A 15,144-nucleotide genomic window follows, 5' to 3' on the forward strand; every position below is an offset into this window, starting at 1 on the left:
TGAAAGCTTGAGATCATTGAAGTAGACATTGCTGAATGTTCAACCTGGTCTGGCAGGCTCCTCTCTCTGAAAGATGGGCAACTGAAACTTCTGTGCTTGCACAGAAAGGCAAATTATGGGATAGCTGGGAATTGGCTCTGGCCAGCTGGTGTCCCAGGTGTCATCTTTAATAGTTGTTTTCTTATGTTATCAGTAACCAGGCCTTTAGGCCAAGCACCTGTAGTGTTTGGGTTTTTGGTTGTTGGTTTGTTGTTTTTTTTTAATTTTTAAAAATTATTTGAGGGTTGGTCTGTTTGGTTTTGCTTCTGTTTGCTTGTTTTAGTTTTGGCCAGCTGCGTTGGCAGGTGGCTGTGAGTGCACTGTAGTACCCCCAACTGCTGCCCAGCTCTGCTCTATTATGTTTCTTTTTCTTAGCCAGGTCTCATAAGCCCTCAAAAGAAATATAATACACCCAAGAACAGCTTATCTATTACTCTGGGGGCATAAAGTTAGCAGGATGACTTCTGCTGCAGTGTTAGAAACAAAAAGGTTGAATAAAAGGTATAATAACAAAGAGAAAAACTCGAGCCAGGTGCAGCAGTCTGCTCCTGGTAAAAACACTTCACAAAAGCACTTAGCTCTTTTCTTCTCTTCTTTTTCTCCCTGATGGATCAAGCGGCACTTTTTGGCTTCTATCCAATTAGATGTCCTCAAGTATTTGGTGAAGTCCCTGAGGTCCCATGAGGTGGCTTTTCACCTAATCCTTGAGAGAAACTACTGGCCTTCTTTCCTTTTCTGGGGGACAAAGGCTAGTTTTGCCACTCTGCCATTAGGGTGCACACTCCTACAGACATGGCTCTCTTTTCTTTCTTGGTCTCTTACCCCTCTGGCACTCAAAGCCATACTTGCTATTGTAGTCATTAGGTACATGGTCCTGCTAGGATGGTTGACTAATTCAGGAACAAACAGCCATGCTGCCATACCAGGGACACTGCTCTGGAAATGGGCAGAAAGAGAAACCATTTAATGTTTTTCACTTTAGAAATGTTCCATTGCAGCTTTATTTGCAGCAGAGTTACATTTACTGGACTGTCCAATACAATTCCATGTGTCCAGAGCTAACTTTAATCACATAATTTAGGAGTGTCCAGCTGTAAATCTCACAGCCATGGGATCAAAAGTCCTTTCCACTTCTGGTTAAGTGGCTCTCCTTTCTGGGTCTGGATGTACACCCAGTCTCCTGACTAGTGAGGACATTCTTGAACATTCAGGCTTATTAGTGAGACCAAAACAACAAACTTGCACGATGATAAAATCATTTTCTCCTAAGGGTTATGCTTTAGCAGCAGCATTTTGGCTTCCAGCCTTTGGTGGCAGAGAAGGCTCAATAGCCAGGGCTGCCAGAAGGAGGCAGGGCAGGAGCAGTTTGCAAAGCTTCATTAAGAATCCAGGGAAACTGAGTCCCCATTTAATCCCCATTTTCTTTCCAGAGAGCCTCTGGGGATATTTCAATCCACCACCTTCTATCAACAACCATAACTTTTTGGAGGTGGTGCCAAGATTTTGTTTTCTCAGTTTTGATCCTTGAATGTTGAAATAACTTACAATAACACAGAAGAAGGTCAACGGGCATCAGCTGTTTCTCATGCATTGCTTGGGGTTCTCTCCCCTGTAAGGGGTCCAAACTTGTCACATCACAGGTTGTTCCCCAGGCAAAAGACCAGGGATTTTCACCATGTGCTTCCTTCTCCAAAAGTTCTATTTCATTCCCCCAAATCCAAATTCGCAAAACATTCTCCATTTCCCTTTCTTTGCGATCATTGCTTATTTTCCCGTGTAGTTCAACCACTTCTGCTGCAGAATGAGGTATCACTGCAGACACTGCATCCTGATAAGCCAATTCCTTCTTTATCAGTGAGCAGGCCTTGGGATGAGGAGGGAAGAAGATTGGCTTTGCAGAGCTGAACCTCTCCTCCAGGGAGCAGAGGAAGGTGACATCATCTTCGGGGCATCCTGCCTCTGTATTTTATAGGGGTGGGGAGAGTTAAGGGTTAGGGGCGGGGTTGGACTTTGAGGCACTAAAGCCCTCCCAAGGGCTGTGGGGCTGACCTTGCAGTCAGGAAGGCCTGGCTGTTCCTGGGCTATGGAAAACACTGCTTCCAGGCCTTCCCCAGCAGTGTTAAATTGCAACTCTAAAGCTCTTTGGCTTTGGAGGAGCGTGTTTCACTGGTTTCTCATGGTTTGGGGGCTGGCTTCATCCTGGCATTCAATTCCTACTCTGGCCTGAGGCTGGCTATTGTTTCAGGCTCAGCAATTTGCAGCTGATGCAGCTCCTTTTCCAGCTGATGGGCACCATACAGCTCTGAGTCAAACCTCCATGCATATGGATACCAGGCATGGTCCTTTACTTGGAGTTTTTAATTTTCTTCTACCAAATTTCATGTTTCTCCACAAGTAACTGTGGATGGTGCTAGTTTCTCTCCATCCCCATCTCTCTTTAGGGCTGGACAAGCTTTCTATATAAGCTTTTAGCAAGTGCGTCACTGGAGAGCAGTTCAGATCAGTTTCTGCGTGGGATTCTATTACTTTTCTGCCAGAAAAGAGCAGCTTTGACTGAAAATTTATTCTCCTTTATTATGTCATGAACAGTTAATGCTGTATAAAAGGCCCATATCACCTCAAGAGTACCCTGCTTGCTGTGCCAATTAAAATGCAAGCCTCCAAAAACATTGCTCTATGAGATACTTTAAAAGGATTTAAACTTGTTCATGTACTGTAAGTTAGAAAAGCAGGAGAAATACTGATGAGATGTTCTCAAGAGTTCGGAACAACATAAAAACCCTTCATTGGCAACGTTTGAAAATCAGAGAACTTGAAAGGCAAAAATAATTTAGAGCAGGATTCAATCAACATAAAACATTCCATGAAGCATTAATTTAGCCCATTCAATTTATAATCTCTGCAAGTTAATTTACATTTAGATTACTAAACCTGTTACATTTTAAGTTATTCAAAAATCTGAGAGGAGGGAAAAGGGAGAAGAAAGAGAAAGAGAGAATGACATAAAAGAACCAACAAAGCTATCACTCCTGGTTCCAGTGGTGTTCAGCTGATAGAAATTCCAAGAAGAGGTAGGGTCAAGACATGTGGTGGCCACATATCCCAAGGTAAATAGCCTTTGGCTCTCCTGGGGCCTTCCCCCACATGGGGCTCCCACTCACCTGGCCATTTAGGAGCTGGGTTAGGGGCTCCAGACACAGGTGTGGGGCATTGCCTCTGGTGTGCCAGGGATCAGTGGCCGCTGCTGGGCTGGGATACAGGCCTGGGGGTGTGGGGCGTGCAGAGTGGGGCATCGCCTCACCAGAGCAAGCCTTGATCTGCCCCCTTCCCCACATACAAGCCCCTGAAAAGTGTTGAGCCAGCAATCTCCTCTAGTCTCTCACAACAAGGTGTCCAGGTTCCTGTGCTTCTTGGCTGTCAAGACTCCACAGATTTGTGGCTGGATATTAAGAAACTTGGATATTTATTCCTTGCAAAAGCGGCAGCATGAGGGTTGTTTATTCTTTCTAAGGCCTTCCCTCCATTCTATGTCCTCTTCTTGAGGTAGTCCTTGTAAAGCCTCTCCTCTCTCTCCTTCTTCATGACAATGGAAAGGGACAATGGAGAAAACAATAAATGAGAGGTTAAAACTATTAGAGTTATAATGTAGTGAGGAAATAAAAAGCAGTGCACAACAATAAGAAGAAAATAGTGCAAAAGGAGTAATGGCTTAAGCAACAAAGGTGAAGTGTCACATGGGGCCCCTGGAACAAAGACAGGATGGCGAGGGCTTACAGAATGGTTCTGATGGTAGATGGGGGCTGCTGGTGCTGCCTGGAGCAGCTGTGCACCTGCAGTGGCAGTTTCCTGCTCCCCCTCTGCAGCAGGGATGGTGGCAGTGGCGATGGTGATGGGTGTCTCTCTGTCCCTGCAGAGCTCTGTTTGGCACTGCCCCTGCCATCAGTCTGCCATGCTGGGCATGTGTGTGGGAATGGATCTGCCACTTTGCTGCCTCTTCCTACCACCCTGCTGGGCTCCACTTGCCTTGGCTGGACTCACTTGGGATCAGTGTCACCACTCTGGCTTGCCTGGTTCTGCTGCAGTGGAAAAACAGTCCCACATGCCACCCTGGCCCTGATAGTTTCAGCTGTGTGTCAGAGCTGCCACTTCCGTGACACCCATCTCAGCCCCGCCTCCTGAGCAATATTGTGGAAGGAGAAAAATGGGGGGGAAAATGGTGGTGGTGCTTTGGTCCCAAGGCCTCCCTGCTAGAGTGAGTCAGACAGAACGATCCTCCTTGCATTTTCTGTCACGGCATTTCCCTGCTGTGGGAATGCCATTTCCCATGGCTATGATGTAAAATGTTTTGAATATATAGTATTCAATAATATAATACATATACATATATATAGATATATATATGTGTATATATAAATAAAATATATATACAGAAAGATCCATGACTATGTCTCTGTACCTAGGAAAAACCTCTAAATGTAATTAAAGCAGTGCTTCTCCTTGTTTTCTGATTTCTAGAACAAAGGAACAAGCTTTCTGGTTTTTGCTCAGCAGAAATAGTGGTCAAAGACCACTACTGCGGCTCCTCACATCCTGGTCCCTTCTCAGTGCTCAGCTTCTCAGTGTGGGCTCTAGGGGCTCAGTGTGTTTCTACTCTTACATGCCTTGAGCAACAAGTGATGGAACAGGAGCGCTTTTTGTGTTGCTTTGTAGCAGAGGAGAACTTTGCAGGCTTTTTTTGGCATTAGGTGTAGAGCAGGTCTGGTTCTATGCATGAATTCACAATCCAGCCTAGGGCGCTGCTATTGTGATGTCAGCGGCCGCATCCCGGCGTTGTCAAGGCAAAGTTGCTGTGCCGAGGCCCGGAAGGGCTCAGTGTGCAGAGCAGCTCTGTGGCACGATCACTGCAGGCGGAACCTGCTGATCGACGAGGTCTCTGCCAGCAGGACTCAGAGTATTTTTTTTTCCCACAGGCGTTGTCTGGTACAGACTTGAGCAGCGCTGCTCGAGCCATGGAGGGAGTGTGTGCTGCAGTTTGCACGGCTTTTTCCGTGGCTTATTCTGGGTACTTTCTCACCCACCTGGCACGTAAGTAGATGTTGCAGCATATGGAAACCAAAATGCCACAAAGAGGCCTTTGGTTGGGTAAAGCCGCTGTCAACAGCTCCAGCCAAGAAGGGGGTGTCTCTAGCCAGTGAGGAGTGGGCAGCATTTTTAATGTGGCCTGCAGGGGCTTCACTCCTCCCGTGGCACAGCCTGTGGCTATGGAGTTTAGTCTCCTCAGTTTGCTGGCTCAAGGAAGACAACTTTCAGGATAGGAAGAGTGGGAGAGCTTGTCAGGAGTCCTTGTAAAAGCTGTGCACTGCTCTCCAGGACTAAGGGAAAGTCTCTCAGTTCAAGTCTTCTTGTCTATATTCCCTCATCCCAGCATGTGCCTGTGGACCTTGACACTTCCTGCACACTAAAAGAGCCATTTGTTCTGTGATGAAGTCACAGAATCAGCTTGGAAAAGGCCTCTGAGATAGATATTTCAGAGGAGTTCTTGTATGCTCCCGAACCCTAGAGCTGTTCCCGTGCTGTGTCACGATAGAACTGCCACCCTGGCTAAGGGGCACTTGGCTGAAGCTTTTCTGGGGAAAGGTTTTCAGTGAGCTCATAGCAATTGCTGCATGCAATCTCTTGAGAAAACTGAAGCACAGGAAAGGGAGGAGCTGTAGCTCCTGCTGGGTGGGGTGGGGCAGAAGCAATGATTGTTACAGAACCACTGGGCCTTTCTGAGTCTCAAGTTTCTATGGGTTGAGTGGCCACGGAGGACAAGGAAGTATTCTGTGCTGTTGCCTTGCTTGCTGTGTGACACAGGGGTTGCAGCTGGAGTGATGTAGTGAAAGCAGAATGCTCTGTCTTTGGGTTGACTTTTTGTGGGCTTGCCCAGCACAGGCAGTTTTCTTACAGCATCTGGTTGTTTTTCCCTTGTGTGTTGCAGGTCACATCACCCGTGCCTGGAGAGAATCCGGTCTTTGGGTGAGTGGGAAAGGAGCCTCTGGCCTTGTGGTAGCATTTGACAATTGTGGAGCAAGCTGTGAGCTGGGCGTGTTGCAGTCCAGTGCCAGCCTGGTTGGATGAATGAAACTACAGTCCAAACCCTTTGCAGCAAGAGCAGCAGCAGCAGGAGGAGCCCAGGCTGTTTTCTCCAGTTCCTTTTCAGAGCTTTTAAGAAGCTGAAAGTGGGATTGCTTGCTGCTTTAAGCCATGACGGAATTTCCCCTGCACAAGAGAGTGCAGTTCCTTCTAATTGTCCCATTTTACTTGAGCTGGAACAACTTAGAATCCCATTTCACTGCAGATGATTTCTCCTTAGTGCATCTGGGTCTAGAGCTGAATATAAAGAATATAAAGTCCCTCACACTGCTCTCTGTCTGCAGAGCCCAACACCAACCTCAGAGGCTCCTCTGGCTGCGTGTCTTCTTGCAGAAGAGTCCAAAGGGGAGGAAGATGCTCCCCAAACTGTGCCTGCTGCCACTGCAGGGCCTGAGCATCCAGCATCAGTAAGTGGCAGCTCTGGGTAGTGCTGTGCCTGGAGCAAAGCATAGCTGCAAGTTTCTGATCAGACAGCACCTCCTGTGCCTGGCTGAAGATGCTGGGGGCCAGAATCTTTCCAGCCCTTCCCCCAGTCAGTGGGGCCTGGAAAAGGGGAGTGGAACTGGGATTGTTTAGGCATCACCTTCCTGCTGTTCTGAAAGGGACTGTGAATTTGTCTTAGCAAGAGACAAGAGGTAGCATTAGGATGTCTTTGGATGCTCCTGGGGTACAAGTGAGGCCCTTGGTGGCCAGTGGCTGTGCAGGCTCCCTGTCCCCTGTGAGGAGAGCAGTGCAAAGATGCAGTTCACAAGCTTGCAGGACATGAGGAGGCACTGTCCCCAGCAGGGACCTGGCCCTCCCCACAGAGCAGCTAAAGTCAGTAGCTAAAGGAAGAGCTGAGCTGCAGCAGGGCCTGTAGCTGAATATAGGTGAGGTGGTGAATGACAGGTTCTTCCTGTCCCTCATGCTGCTGTCTGTCCACAGAGCACAAGGGCAGCGTCAGCACCTGCTCTGGCTGCCTCTGTACCCGAGGAAGAGGCTGAAGAGGAGGAAGGTGCCAATGAACCTGGCCCTGCTGTCAGCCCACGGCCGGAGCAAACAACACCAGTAAGTGCGGCATCTTTGGTGTCATTTCGTCCGTCATGTAAAAGCAGCCTTTGGATTTTGTGCCTTGAGCTGTTGAAGCGGGCTGCACAAGCTGAGAGGTGAAGAGCCCTGGGTGTGGCCAGCAGCATCTTCCTAGGGGCTTGCATTTGAAATGGGATGGGAGGAGCATCTCCGCCAGGCACATTTGTGACCCAAATTCATTTCTTGTCCCAGAGCTCCACCTCCTCTGTCCTGGCACCTGCACGAGCTGCAGCTGAAGGCTCGGGAGAAGGCTCCAGTGCCCAGGCTGGAAGCTCAAGCACGAGCAGCTCGTGCACCTGGAGCACGACCAGCTCGTCTGGCAGCAGAGAGCAGCAGCGAGAGAGGACAGAGGACAAGTGCCTGGCCATGCTGAGTAGGTCCTTTGTGATCCTTGTGTGCCGGAGCAGTGCCTTGTGTGCGCGTGTGTCGGCATGAGCTGTCCCACCTCCTGCTCCTGCTCAGCTGAGTGCCAGGTCCTGAGGCCTCCTCCACACAGGCCCTGTTGTTGTGCTCTGAGGTGGTGAGGGATCAGCGGGGTGTTGCTCCCGCCTCTGAGAGCAGCTCGGCCTGGTTTGGCTTTGCCTGAGCTTCCCTGTAGGCAAAAGGCCAGGCAGAGATTGTTTCTGGCTGAGCAGGAGGCTGTGACCTCGTGAATGAGTAGGCCTCAAGGAGCTCCTGCGGGGCCCAGCTGCTGTGGGCACGGCCAAGGTCATCTTCAGCACTCAGCCTGTCCTAAAGGCTGAGGGACCTCATTCCTGAGGCCATCACAGTAGCTTATAACATGAGCTGCTGCTCCTGAAAGGCTGAAGGGCATTGTTTAGGCAAAATCCTGCTTAAAGCTGGAGATCTGGGCTCTGCTGGAAGCACTTTGCAATATTCTTCCTGTTCTGGAGAGGGCAGCTGATGACAAAAATTGATTCCAGAACCCAAGATGCCTTTGATGTTTGCAAGGATGAAAGCTTGTGTTGAATGTCGCAGAGTGTTCATTGCCAAGAACAGGAAGGTTTTGTTTTTCCTGCTGCCCTTAATGTTTATAGACAACAATCACTTCTCTTGGTTAGGGTTTTCTGATCCCTGTCTCCTCTGACTGTTTCTCTGTGTGCTTAGATTTTACTTTAGACTTTTAGTTTTGTGCAGGCCATCTGTGCTGCAGGGCTGCTTGTCTTGCTTCTGCTGTTTTTGAGGTGGTGCTGGTGCGGTGGTGTTGTTGTTTCCCGACTGACTGAGTTGAAAGGGCCCAGTGTCCCGGAGAGTGGGGCTGCCTTTGTGACCTGCTGCAGGGTGGGATCTCTTTTGAAGTGAGCATCTTTCCTTGGGATTTTTACAGAGATGCTGGTGAGCGAGGGAGATCCTGAGGCTAAATACACAGAAGTGGAGACTATTGGCAAAGGGTGAGTGCAGCCACAGTTCCTTCTTCAAAGAGAGGGGCAGTGTGTTTTGCTGGTGTCCCATCTCCCCAGAGTGACATCAGGCAAGCTCCAAAGCTGTTCAGACACTGCATTAAGGTGATGCCAGGTGATCTCTCAGTGCTGGCCAGCATTTATAGCTGTGGTCCAAAGGCACAGCAGAGGCACCTGGATGCTGGCAATGCCATGTCTGCGGTAAAGAGCAGCACCTGGCAGATCTCCTGTCCCTCAAGTGTGTTTGCACCTGTTTGCCGCTTTTCGTAGGAGAAATAATTTTTGAGTGTCTTGAAACAGTACAGAATACGTGGGAATGAAGTGTGGAGAAACCTCATTGCCTCAAAGGTCAAGTTAGCAGCTGACAGCTTTCAGGGAACAGCTCTCAGTAACATTTCTTTCCAGTATTTTGCTGAAAACAAGATTCAGTGGTCAGGATGACCACCACCTAGTCTAGAAGCCAAAAGCAGAAACGAAAGCAGCAGCTCTCTTTTGTGGCTGAGATGGCAAAAGACAAAGATTCAGGGGAATGCCCAGTGCCAATGCACCCTAGAGGAAAAGGCATCATCTGCCTGATGGCAGACCCCTCGTGGATCCTGTGAGCTTTAGGCCTTTGCTGCAAAGAATCCACCAAGCTGTTCCCTTTGAAAGCCAGCTCTGCTGACTGTAGATGGGATTGACTTGCAGCATTTTCTCTGGGTAAGCTGTCCTGATTCAGGGCGAATTTGGCAGGAAACCTCCAGAAAGCAAACCCACGTGGCCACTTCCCCCAGCCGATTAGGGAACAATTTCCTTGGAGAGAAGTGGAAAGAAGTTGTTTGTTTAACAGGCAAAGCACTTCCCAGCATACAAAATGAACAATCATGGATGACAAAACTCATTTCCTGCTCTGAAGAGATGGCAAGTTCAGAAAGTCTCTCCTGGGGGTTGTCATTCTCCAGTGCTGGGAAAGGCTGCAGAGTAGGCCCTGGTGGGCTACAAAGTGTGAGCTCTCAGTGTTTTGCCGTGTCCCAGTCTGGAGCAGGTTCGAATGGTTCCAAGAAAAGGGAAAGAAAAACAGTAAAGGGAAAACTCAGACTGCCTTAGCTAGCTAAACTATCTAACTAACTAAAAAGCAAAAGGAGTATGGTGTTCAGCCCCGTCTGTGCCCAGACAACAACACTGGAGTTCTGTGTTCCAGCAGACTGCGGGGGAGAGTGCAGCTGATAACAAAACTCTGTGCTCCCTCTTCTCCCGGCCCCTACTGTCTGATCCAGTCTTGGAGGCACAGAATATAACATCCAGTATAAACAGAACAAGTGACTGGGGAAACAAGCATCATAATGTCACCCCAGAACAGAGGCCAAATGTACAAGAACTCACCAGAAAAGTGGAGTCCTTCCAGTGTCTGGTGCACTGAAGAGAAGCAGCTGCCAATGGCTCTGGACCCAGAACACAGCTGCCTAAGGATCCTGTGTTTTGAGGACTTCTCCATTTGTGTGTGCAGCAATGGAAGGCTTTGCCTGCTCTGGCTGTGGCTGGACACTATTGTCCTTGCAAGCTGGAAAAGGGATCTGTGTCTGCTTGAGTTTGGCAGACAGACTCCAAGGAGAGGTGTAAGGAGACCCAACCGGCAAATTCCTGGAAGAATCAGACACATGCACAGCTAGAGAAAGAGAAAAGGGAGAAAAGACCCATAGAAGAATCTGTGGTGTTCCATTTACTGTTTTCCCCAGGACTTTTTTCCCGTTGGGCTGCAGTGTTTTGCACTTGCAGGGACTAAATGATTTCTTTCTCCACTGCTGTTTTGTTTCTAGGGGTTTCGGCACTGTGTGCATGGCAGTGGAGACTGTCACAGGAGAAGAGGTAAGCCTCAAGCAGCGCTGCAGCTTCTGCAGCTCTCGAGTGCCCTCCCCTCTGCTGTGAGCTGTGGCTGAGCTTTGGCTCGCCAGCAGAGCTTTGCTGCAAAGACAAATGGAGTGCAGAGCAGTGTCTGCCTGCCAAATACAATGGGGACAGTTTTTGTCCTTCTCAGCTGCCCCAGGGGATGCAAGGAGGCCAAGCGGTATTGTTCAGAGGAGGACACAGGGCTGGGTCTAAGTGCCCAGGTGGTGTCTCAGAGCATGGCACTGCTCTTTGGGGCTGCAGCATTCCTGAATTCTCATTTCTGGCTGTTAGCCAATACATGGGAATGGTGCTGGTAGTTCTGCAGCCACCTGCAGTGCTGCCCTTGGGATCTGTGCTTAGAGAGAGAGGTGTGCAAGGAGTCTGTCAAGGGCCTAAGCCCTGCTCAGAGCCTGGGATATATCCCTAGAGGATCAAGGCATGGCTTATTTCTTTTTACAGTCAGGCAGTAATTGCTAATATTAGTGGTGTGAAGTAAAGTATTTTAGTGGAATAAAATGCAAATTCCTGAAGTGAGGAAGTGCTAGGATTGTGTTTTTTGGAGGTGTCCTTAATGATGTTTTCATCATCACAGCATTTTTTCCATGAAATATGTAGGGTTGTATTTCTTAGGGGGAATAACTCTCATGATTTTCATAGGACACCATTTTATCTGTCATGTCTGTAAAAGTTTCTTTGTAGTTGTGCAATGGAGAATGCCAGTGGTTGCTGGAGTAATGATCAAGCCCCCTAGAAGTGCCCAAGGTTTCCCAGCAGTTTTGCTCCATTTTTACCAGCACAAAAATGGCTTCCTGCTTGCAAGAGGTGTGTCAATGACAATGGGGATGATAAAGTAAGGCCCTGGGGGAAGACAGTGGGCACAGTGAGTGTTGTTAGAGCTTTGTGGTGCAGAGCTTAGACTCTGTTTCTCCCAGGTTTACAAGGCAAAGGGTATTTGTCACTCTGTCCTGGGAGGTGTCTAAGCACGGGGTCTGATGTCCAGTCACAAGGCAGTTTGGCCCAGCCCAGCTGGGGCTGCTGTCATCCCATAATCACTGTCTCCATGTTCCCCTTGTGCTCCTGTGCCACAGACTTCTTTGGTTCATGGCTGTCCATGTTGTTTTAGGTGGCCATCAAGAAAATTAGTCTTCTGCAAGAGAGCAGCAGCGAGCTGTGCCTGAATGAAATCCAGGTCATGCGTGGCAGTAAGAATGCCAACCTTGTGAACTATGTAGACAGGTGAGTGGTTCTGCTGTCCTGCCATGAAAGGTCATTCACATCCTGCAAGCCAGAGGTTCAACCACTCCTTTGGGCGCTGGCAAAAGAGGATGGAGCTGTTAATTCCTGTTTCTGGGCTAATTTACAGCATCTTGGGAGGAGATTGCATTGGGGCTGCATTCATCTTTCCTGGCATACCTTGCTTGAAGGGTGCTTTCAAAGACAGGACTGGGCCCTGTCTTACTGAGCCAACAGCCTCCAAGTTCCTGTCCTCTCTCCACATTGTTTTGTTGGGTTTGGGGGTTGATTTTTCCCCTGGGTCTGAAGTGCTGACAAAGCACTGTCTATTGTATTTCCCTTGGCCTGTTGCATTGGTGTGGATACCGAGCAGTCTTTTAAACTGCACAGAGTTCAAGCCCTGCAGAGCGTAGTGAATGGCTACTCACTTCCTCCTGTGTTCCTCTGAGAGAGACACAGAAACAAGAATCCATCAGGTTGTGTAAGTGCCTGCGTTCATCTCCATGCTGTTGTTTCCTCCTTTCAGCTACCTGGTGGATGAGGAACTCTGGCTGGTGATGGAATACATGGACGGAGGTTCTTTACACGATGTCATCAGGGAGACTCGCATGGCAGAAGGAGAGATAGCAGCTGTCTCTCGGGAGGTAAGGGATGTCACTTGTGCTTCCCATGGCTTGGTCGGGATGGTCCTTCCAAATGGGTGACAAGGAGAGGAGAGATTTCATCTTCCAAGCCTTTCTCTTATGTCCTTGGCAGTAGCAAGAGCATCAGAAGTGCCTGCCAGTGTCCCTGCCCTTCTTCTAGTGTGTTTGTCTTTGCCTCTCTAAACACTTGCCTGGAGCCTGTATGTGCTCCATTCCTTCCCTGTAAGGGCAAAGGCACTGGTGGCGCAAAGTGAAGCAAGGGGCAAAGACAAAGAGATACTCACAGGAGTCTCCCAGAACTCATCCTCAAAGGAGAGCCTTGCACCCAAAGTGGTGTTTGCAAAAGCATCCACTGCTGTCTGGCTGCAGAGAGCACAGCCACTGCAGCAGGGCTCCTTCAGCCTGTGTTTGCAGGGCACTGGACAGAGGAACAATTGCCCTTTCTCTTTCAGAAGCAAACACACCCTCACTTAGAAAGGAACTGCTGTTCTCGTGGTGGAGCAGTAGGCTCCTGCCCTTGCCAGCAGCCTGTCCTGCCATGGCTCACCATCTCCCAGGAAGTCAGTGTTGCAGATGTGCCACTTTTGTGCCTGTGGGATGAAGTCCACTTAGGCTCGTGTTTCTTTTTCCTCTCTCAGTGCCTGCAAGGCCTGGATTTCCTTCACTCCAAGCAAGTGATCCACCGAGATATCAAAAGCCACAACATTCTCCTGGGCTTGGATGGATCAGTCAAGTTGGGTGGGTGTTGCTGGCCAGGCTCAGCCGTGGCAGGCTGCGGTGTGGGGCTGCCTTTGGGTGGCTCCAGTTCCCTGCAGTGGGGCCTGTGACAGTGCAGGCTGCCCTGCTGCAAGCACAGAGCACAGCCACAAGGTGCAGGGAGGTGTTACTCGGAAGAAGGGCTCAGGAGAGGCTTTGGGTTGTGTGTGTCCCTTCCCAAGCAAGGCAGTTACAGTCTAATAGCTTCAGGGGACTAAAATCCACTGCCTGAAACTGGGGGCTTTTGCTAAGTGGCCAATTCCGTATTTCCTCGGCTGCAGGTCCGAGGAATGGCAGCATGGCCCCTTTACAGCTGGGTTCCACACTGCCTTCTTGGACGTTGGTACAGTGGGGATTTCTTTTGTTTGCTTTCCTAAGTCACGCTGTCTTGATCAGAGTGGTTTTTCCTCCTCAGCTGATTTTGGCCTTGCTGCTCAGCTTACCACCGAGCAGAGCAAACGGAGATCAGCTGTTGGGACTACTTACTGGATGGCGCCAGAAATTTTCACCAGGAAGCCCTACGGCCCCAAAGTGGACATCTGGTCCTTTGGCATTGTGGGGATCGAGATGGTGGAAGGAGCGCCTCCGTACCTGATGAAAACCTCCCGCACGGTACGCTGCAGCTGCTCTCAGACACTGCTGTCACCCCAACAAAATCTGCTCCCATTCTTCTGCCTGGGAAGCTTGCCAACACCTGAAAATGATAGGTTCCAGGCTGCACAGTCTCTCGTGCTTCTTGGCCAGATCATCCCCTTGCCATTTTTGTGCATGAACAGGACCTAAAAATCAGGATGCCTTTTGCTTGGCTGAAGCTTCGCCTCCATATATATGGAATATTCCTTGGAAATAGAAGAGTTAGACGAAAGTCAGTCTTCCATATCACTTGTAGAGGCTGTGTGAAGCAAAGTGTGCTTTTGCTGAGGGAGTTGCTGCTGATTCCATCATCCAGTGAAATCAGGGGTCAAGGCAAGAGCCTTTGCAGACTGGACTGGCTATGGCTGCCTCTGGCTTTGGTTGTTTTAGTAGGGGTAGGAAAGGTATCTGCCACCCTGTGGCAGGGAGTAAAGTGCCACTGCAGAGTGGAGCTTGTCCAGTGGGCTCTGTGTGAGCAGTTTGGGGTGCGAAGGAGACAGGTAGAGTGTGGCATTTCCTTCTTCTCTAGGTTCAACAGCTGATAAGCACCGGGGCCCCCCCGAAGCTGCAGAAGCCCAGGCAACAGTCGGCGTGGCTGCGAGACTTTCTGCACTGCTGCCTGGAGAGGGACGAGGACAGGCGCTGGTCTGCCCAGGAACTTCTGCAGGTAAAAGACAAAGCGGCTGCAGGTCCTGGATGTGGAGACAGCATTGCACAGAATGCCCTCCTTTCTGTATCTTTCTGGTAGCCAGAGAAAGCCTGCTTCAGGCTGTGGGGAAAGTAGAAGTTCATTGCTTCTTTTTCTCTTTGGGCAGCATCCGTTTGTAACGTCAGCCAAGCCAGTCTCCACCCTGACGCCTCTGATCATGGCCACGCAGCAGTTCATGGCCAACAGGAGATACTAGCCCTGGAAGAGGCCTTTGTTTCTGTTTGTAGTTTGTAGTTTGTAGTTTATAGCTTGTAGTTTGTAGTTTGTTTAGAGTCAGAATAAATACTATAATAAATAAACCCTTCGCTGTGTTGGAAGCTTCTCTTTGTTCTCACCCTGTGAATAAGCTCTAAATTTGCTTCTGAATGGTCAGGTGTTTCTTCTGTGTGGGAAGACCCATGGATGGGGTTTGTGGCACGGTTTGTTTGTGAGCAAAGATCTTCTTCCTTCCTCACCTCCAGGCCACAGCCTCTTGTGGAGATACAGGCTTGCAGCTGTGACTAGAGGAGCAGAGCAGGGCAGAATGGAGCAGAGCAGTGGTGTCACTGCTGGGGATGCTGCTGTGCCTGTGGTTGTGTTGCAGCTCTTGGGAAAGGTTGGGAGTGTCTGTGTTGCTGTGGGCAGAGGGGGAGGGAGCCGGGCTTCTCCACAGGCTCAGGCG

General features: G+C 49.5%; 1 protein-coding gene across 2 annotated transcripts; it reads left to right on the forward strand.

Moving 5' to 3' along the window:
• Positions 1–4,931: 4,931 nt before the first annotated feature.
• On the forward strand, positions 4,932–14,750 carry LOC135291789 (serine/threonine-protein kinase PAK 3-like). Of its 2 annotated transcripts, XM_064406050.1 has the most exons (13): positions 4,932–5,124; positions 6,020–6,057; positions 6,459–6,581; positions 7,099–7,221; positions 7,435–7,615; positions 8,570–8,633; positions 10,439–10,487; positions 11,632–11,744; positions 12,268–12,385; positions 13,024–13,123; positions 13,557–13,753; positions 14,304–14,441; positions 14,590–14,750. In XM_064406050.1, exons 1-13 carry the CDS (start codon positions 5,049–5,051, stop codon positions 14,677–14,679), a joined length of 1,410 nt encoding a protein of 469 aa, XP_064262120.1. In that variant the 5' UTR covers positions 4,932–5,048; the 3' UTR covers positions 14,680–14,750. The 2 variants fall into 2 exon arrangements, with proteins under 2 accessions (XP_064262120.1, XP_064262119.1); XM_064406049.1 differs by lacking the exon at positions 4,932–5,124 and having other exon boundaries at positions 5,241–6,057.
• The last annotated feature ends 394 nt before the right edge of the window (positions 14,751–15,144 follow it).

The sequence above is a fragment of the Passer domesticus genome, unplaced genomic scaffold, assembly GCF_036417665.1.
Source record: "Passer domesticus isolate bPasDom1 unplaced genomic scaffold, bPasDom1.hap1 HAP1_SCAFFOLD_117, whole genome shotgun sequence".
NCBI lineage: Eukaryota > Metazoa > Chordata > Aves > Passeriformes > Passeridae > Passer > Passer domesticus.